A 7,503-nucleotide genomic window follows, 5' to 3' on the forward strand; every position below is an offset into this window, starting at 1 on the left:
GGTAGGAAAACATTTAACCTCTCTCGATCTATCACAAAAATCTGAAGTTCGAAAAATTATTTCCTCTGTTTATAAAAAGAAATCCATAAATTAAAAAAGATTGTCATCATACCAAATTTACTAGTACACCGATTTTTTGCAGGAGGAAAAAATGCAAACGACTTCACAAGTATCATCCTCCAAAACTGTTTGTATAGGCTAAGTGGAGATTTTCTCTTCTGAGAATGATTTACGTTCATATAACGTCAAGAGAATGAAAGCGCCACATTTTCAAACCACACATGTTGACCTGTCTCTGTGGCAAAACAATGCCCAGAGGCCGTACTGGAATTTGTGAGGTCAGCTTATACCAAAGCTTGTTTTCTAATTTTTCTGAGAATATTAACAAATTAATAAAAATAGAAATGATTTCCGTTAACACTCTATCTTGCGAGTGCATGTTTGAGTGTTCTTTTGAGCAGTTAAAAAATAACTGTGCATATAAAGTGTGAATTGTCCCGAAAACTCTGGTACATATACAACCAAAACATAATGATAAGTACAGAAACAACTGACATTGTCTTGCACGTACAGCATTATCGTCTGCTAGCCCTGGGATGGGGCGTCAGTGGCTTGCCCTCACATGTCAGCTAAATGTGATGATTTGTCTTGAGTCCCCGATGATTTTCTCCCATGAAATTAATTTTTCAGAATTTATGTTCACTGACCAGATAATGTAAAAGAAATGAATAAATGATCCTGCATACATTGACTCTTAACATAAGGGCTCCGAGTGCACCTTCAAAAGTCCACCTTTGATTTTCTTCAAAAAAGGGCAGAAACAAGTCAGGATAATCACAACATGTGTGACTTATTAAAAAGGTACACGTTAGGTAATTACTCATAACAAATATTAACATAAAAACTGACTTGGTAACGAGTTGGAGAGCTGTTGATAGTAGTTTTTGAGAAAGAGGTAATTTCTCACTAAAATAATAAAATACTTCTAGCTAGAAGTCTTTTATTCTTATCTGAAAGCACACAAACTCGTCCAACAAGGGTGTTTTTTCTTTCATCAACTTAGATGACCAATTGAGCCCAAATTTTCACAGGCTTGTCATTTTATGGTTATGATGGGGGTACTCCAATTACCAAACGTGTACCTTCCCTTTAAAACACAAATAAAAACTTAGAATATTGCATTATAAAAAGTAACATTTGATGATAAACTGAGATTGAATGAATTTGAATGATAACTTAAAAGCTTCTGCCCTTTTGAACTAACTTCGGCTCAGGCTCCAACTTCAGCAGGTTCAAAACCGGTGGACTGGACCTAAGCCAGATCCCAAGCCCATGCAAGCAGTCAAAGAGCGTATCAAAAAATATATCAACAATAGCAAGTTTTGTTGAATCTCGCTATCTTAATGCATTCAGGCCTAATAAACATGGCACCACTGTAACTTTCTATTCCCGACCCTTCAAAATCCATTGTTTGATCATCTGTTGCACTGCACTGTAAGTCAATATTGTGAGGTATTGGGTATAATCAACGTGGTCGGGTTTTTATTAGGGTTAGGAAACATTCCAGTAAGATTCAAGGGAGTACGGGTTAAAACATAAGGCAGTGTTTCCCATCTGATATGCCTAAACACTAATAGCCTTAAAATCACCAGATAAAATGATTGAACCTTAGTTATTGAACCTCAATATATAACCATCGCAGTGTCTTTCGCTTTAGGCTTTGGGTTGGGTAAAAACGAATTGGTAAAACAAGTAAACAAAAATCAAGTAAAATTAAAAACCATCCATCACCATACTGAAGTAAAGTAAAGTAACATAATTTTGTCAACAAATATAAGTTAGGGTTTGAAATTTAATTGAACAGATTATTATAGTACACAAACGAATATAAACACGTAGCGTGCATGTACCCGGGCTCCCAAACCAAGCAATAGCTTGATTACACTTCAATGGTTTAATACAGGCCAACAAAATATCCAGTAAATAACCGATCTATCACTATAGCTTGAAATTAAAGGCAAATTAATTAAAGGCAAATATTTCACAACCGAATATTACAAACTATACACAAATTGTCTGCAAAATTTCAACCCGTCTGTTGGGGCGAATGGCTGTTTCGTCTCCCTTTAATTTTATGGTAAGAGCGGATTTAGCCTAGTGTTTGGGGCGAACTTGCCTACAATTTTAAAAATAAACTTGAAAGATATGCGGGATAACAGAACATTTTAATTATCATTATAATGGACAAGAATATTAAAATGGCCATGCATGCTATAGTAATAAACCTATATAAAGTTTCCTTAACCCTTGATATCACGTTGCTGGTGTTTTTTCATGTAGGCCTAACCAAAAACAAATCATGAATATTGAATCTCATTTTTAATAAAGAGACCCGACTATTTCTCCCTTCCAACTTCGGTTCTAAATTGAATACGTCCGGAGAAACACGTGCACATTAATTTCCTCGGTTCTGCTTGCAGTCGGTACTCGGGCGGAGACACCCACAACCATTGGGATTCCAACTTGGGTATTGGATCCCCATCTGGGAGTTTGAGAATGTAATTCTGAAGAAGCGTGACGTAGAAGATGAAGAACTGCTTCTGTGCCATCTGCTCACCAATACATGTTCTGCGTCCTTCAGAAAATAACACAAAACATTTACTTTCATGGAAGATGTTTTTTAGATCGAAAACAGTACAACATTAAAAAAATACCGAAACCGAACCGAGTATTGACCCTGACGTCATTACACGGAAACTGGTTGCGTCCTTTCGGTAGTCAAATGCCCCCATTTATTTAGTGTTAAATGCGCATGCAACGCGCAGCGCACTTGCGTCCCTTTGCTTTGGTCTGCCTTTGGAAATGGTTGACACGCGTTGTGTAGTGGTGACGGGCATCAAACCTAATTAATACCCCTCTGAAAGGAACTCTGGGGAAAAGTGGCTCGGCAATGTCGCACACTTCTGAGAATTTGAATTAGCAATATCGACTTTTTTGTTTACATGCATTCGGACTTGAAAACGGTAGACCATGTGCAGACACTTGCCTCCTAAGGGAAGGGACCAGATAAATAAATTTGCGACTTGTGAAATACAAGAAAACTGAACCCATGTTACGGTGCAGTGGCCATGGTTTCACTGGCAATTATGATGCACAATGCATGTGAATCCCCAAGTTCAGTTGCATTTGAAACTAAGGCTTTCTTAATTTGTTTGAAAGACCTTTTCAGAATGATTGCATGCTATACAGACCTGTTGAAAACGGCATGTAATACTCCGGCCTAAAGGTCTTCCCAGCGTCATCGATGAACCTCTCGGGCCTGAAGGTTTATGGATCTCCCCAAAGCTCTGGGTCAAAGTGGACGGCAAAGATGTTGGGAATGACGGTGGTATCCTTGGGGATGTTATACCCAAAGATGCTCACATCACCTGCCGCAGAATGTGGTATCAACAGCCAGAATGTGGTATCCATGCGTAATGTCTCCATGATAACAGCTTTCGTGTAAGGCATTCTGTCTTTGTCGTCTAGGGAGGGTGGCCGGTCACCGATGATCTCTTGAATCTCCTCATAAACTCGCTGCTGCACATCAAGATGGATAGCATTGGCGAGCACCAAGAACTGAAACAAACCCACCGCCGTGTCCCCCTGATCGGGGATAAAGAAAAACATCATCCACATAAACTTATCGTCAGTGAAGTCACGCAGCTCGCCGTTTGGGTCATTCTTGGCCAATTCAATCAGGCACTGATCCACCATATCGCAGGAATTATTGGGATCTAGGGTTGCTCTGTGATGGTCGATGTGGTCCTGTACAAAAGCACAGATTTCCTTAGTCATTTTCTGACCCCGCTTCAGTCTGGGGCTGAGACCAAACTTGTCAAAGAACGGCAGAAGTGGCTCAACGTGATAAAGCTTAAAGATCTCCACATACCAGGCCATAATAGCCTTCTGTATCATGGAAAACTTCTCATCTTCTTCCTCGTAGGTGGCGCCAAAGATGAGAGAAAATGTGACATTCAACATGCACAAGCTAGTTGGGGGACCGAGGTCAAATGGTTGACCGTTCCTTTTCTTGATGAGGTCAACCAGATAGTTGGCCTGCTCCACGCTTTTCTCTTCTGACTTTGGGGTACCGTAACCAAACTGACGAACGGTTCTTCTCCTTTTTCCATGACTCGGTGAAGGGCTCCAGAAAGACACCTGTCATCAAACGACAATTTATAGATGAGGCTATATAGACACCTCTGCAAAAATATCCTCAAAGATCAGTAGCTATACGCTCAATTTCTATATCCATTATTTCCTTTCATTTCTAATAAATTGGTACTGTATAACAGCAACTCTATTTTAAGTTTTCAAAACCAAGGTTTGACTCCACACACTGAATCTCCGTTGGTTCCCTAATCCCTGTCTTACACATCAGATCAGCTCACTCTAATCACATCTAGGTCAGAATTGAACCATCTGCGTCCCGTTTCGCCTGACCCATTTATGGGTCAGTTTGACCCATTTATGGGTCAGTTTGACCCAGAATCTAAGTCAAAACACAAACATATGTGTCAAACTGGAGCGAACAGTCAAAGTTAAAATCCAGTTTTAAAACACTTTTCCGGGTCAGCCTGACCCAGGAATGGATCAGCACCCTTGACCCTAAACTTTTTATAATTCATATACTTTATTCGATACCTTATTAGCTTTGTATTAAACTTTAGATCCTAAAATGAACAGGAACGCAATTTGAGGGCGCACGTGGCATTTAACACTCACCAACATTCTTTTTATTCTTGTTGACGTACGTAAAGGGCCACACACTGGGGCGATCAGAAAACAGAGTCGACTGTCTGACAAATGCTTCCTTGATTGCTTTGAAGCTGTTAAGAATCAACATACGCCTGAAACAACAAGACAACAAACCATAATATGGGTCCTGTACCATCAGCATGAATCAATATGAAAATGACCCTAAATATTCAAGGAGCATTGCAGAATTGGTAATTTAAAAAAAAACTTGTGCAAGATCACAGATTTACCTAAAACTTACACGGTCTAATGATGATGATAGTAGAAAACATCCCTTGAAATATTTTTGTCTGAAATATCACATTTGATGAGAAATAAAAAAGGCTCCATAAAGTGCTTACACTACCTGCAACTGTTCCTTTAAAGCACACGAACAACGGAGTACAAAATAAGGGCTATAAGGTCAAGTTTAGTTTAATTTTTGTGACGCCCTAGTTTTTCAATAGATCGACTGCTTGTTGAAGTGGAAAACATTTTCCATTTCTGCAAGAATCTAACCCCACAGTTAAATGGTATATCTTTCAGGGCACAATTCGAATGTTGCCATTGAATATCAATTATCAATTATACACCTGCTACTTCCAATGTATTTTATCGAATGAAAAACTGTCCTTACAACAAGTATCAGACCTGAAAATAAGTTAAATGGAATTGCAAGCGATGCTAACAATCCCATGCATAGCCAACGAAATATAATTTACTCCCCCCCCCCCCAAAAAAAAAACCCCAAAACAAAACAATTAAGACAAAGAAAATGGAACAAATAAACTGAACATACCCTGTTACACTTTAATAAATAAATTAAAAAGACCACCCCCCCCCCCCAGCATCAAACATAAAAAATTAAAAAATTAAAAAATTAATCATGGTTTTGTAATATTGGTACCTGTACCAACGTTAAAACATAATTAATGTTTAAGCCTATAAGTATGATCACCCTTGGTGGCCTTGCTCTACTACCGATCGATCATTCATGGTGAATTAACATCACAAATGCATGTTGGTCAGGTCATTGCAGTCACGTCTCACCTTGAATTCACCCATATATACATGTAGACTGGAAGCCAGATAGACGAGGCAATTACGGGTAAACAGTTTACATGAAAATAGAATTTCAACTAATGCCTAACATTGCTGGCCCACCGTCAACTTCTTTAACGGGGTCTGTCCACACATACAGGGGTCATATAAAAACAATATTATGTGAATTGTTTTTAGATGGGTGGTAAAAATAAAAAATAAAATAAACAAGTGAGAGTTTTGTCAAGCTTGTTTCCCGTGCATTCCAAATCACTTCAGGATTTTTCTTTGGAAAGAGCAAGACAAATGTTCCTTTTTTTTGTGTAATAACTGGGGATCATCTTCAAGATGATTATGTTTTACTACCATTGGCAAGTTGGATAGACATTTCATACATAAATTGGGAGAAAGGGGTAATAATATGAACCTATTACCAACAAATGTTGTCCCTTACAATGCTGTCCCTGTGAGGAACCAGGCAAAACCAAGACAATTGTATGTTACTGAAACTATCAGATGTCACAGTAGGTATGTCCATTTTACTTATAAACAAACACTAATATTGTACTGTCTTAAAAACCTTTTGTGGTTTTTCTTTTACAGATAACATTGAAAGGGGGCAATAGGTCTGGCTTAATTAACTTTTGGTTGAAACGATTCATTGACTATTTGAGTTCAAACAGCGTGTTACTGTTACACTAGAAAAATATGTGAGCATTCAAAGGCGAAACTGATTTCTGTGTGTAAGACCATTATTTTCTCAAAGATGTGTCAAGTGTTCTAGATGGTCAAATCTGTGTTCGTAGATTGTGTGCCATGATTTTTAAACTTGTAACAACGGGCAAATCTCACTGATGTCTGACAAAAAATGGTCCAAAATGCACACAGGCAGAGGACCAGGAGGATGTCGGGTTACGATTATCGCAACTACTTAAATGGTGGCCTAGTATAGGACTTGAACTATATGTGTCAATAGAGCTTTACATATTGAATCCGCAGATATTATACTTTGTCTACCTACATTATTTACTTACTTTCCAGCGTACAAGTTCAGAGTAAATACGTCCGGATCGAACTGCTTTCCCAGACGGGTAATGTTCGTATTTGTTTGTCCCGAGTCAGGGCCAATTAGCGGGCTGACACCAATGAGGGGCCATCCCTTTGGACCTGGGGGCCAGTTGTATTTCCTATTGTACGAGATTCGTCGATAGACCATTGCGTCAAGATGAAAGTCAGTACGGTACAGAGAGTGAGAAATACTGACAATGACTGATGGAAGTCTGCCAAAACACCCATTAAACCGTCGCGACGGCGCGTCGGTCCCCAGGATACAGACTGTGCTTGCTCAACTGTGGAAACACTATTTAATATTATAAGCCTACTGGCCCCGGCGGCCTTGGTCGACCCAGGTCTGCCCCGGTACGTTCGAGTAGCTTTGACGTCATTCCAGGGGCTCACCCAGGTCAGCCCCCAGTGCTCTGCTTGTGGAGTGCCCGATGTGCATGACAACAACGAGAGGGCAAATATCCGAGTGACCACCGCGGGGTCGACCCAAGGTTCAAAGTTCAAAATGGTAGAGAATGCATTTAACATAAATATTTGCCATCATCGGAGGCTCACCATCGAATTTCTGCTTGCAAATCTACATCAAGAGTGTTGCACTAATCAAACGACCAACATTTC

The 7,503-nt window shown here is 39.4% G+C and overlaps 1 protein-coding gene across 1 annotated transcript; it reads right to left on the minus strand.

Annotated features, from left to right (window-relative positions):
- Positions 1-1,094: 1,094 nt before the first annotated feature.
- On the minus strand, positions 1,095-7,120 carry LOC117307359 (cytochrome P450 2D9-like). Its single transcript, XM_033792088.1, is given in 6 exon segments — positions 1,095-2,635; positions 3,252-4,159; positions 4,161-4,200; positions 4,768-4,892; positions 6,855-7,038; positions 7,041-7,120. Coding segments are annotated over 6 exon segments (1,572 nt in total). The 5' UTR covers positions 7,117-7,120; the 3' UTR covers positions 1,095-2,396.
- Between the last annotated feature and the right edge of the window lie 383 nt (positions 7,121-7,503).

Source organism: Asterias rubens, chromosome 2, assembly GCF_902459465.1.
Source record: "Asterias rubens chromosome 2, eAstRub1.3, whole genome shotgun sequence".
In the NCBI taxonomy this organism is placed as follows: Eukaryota; Metazoa; Echinodermata; class Asteroidea; order Forcipulatida; family Asteriidae; genus Asterias; species Asterias rubens.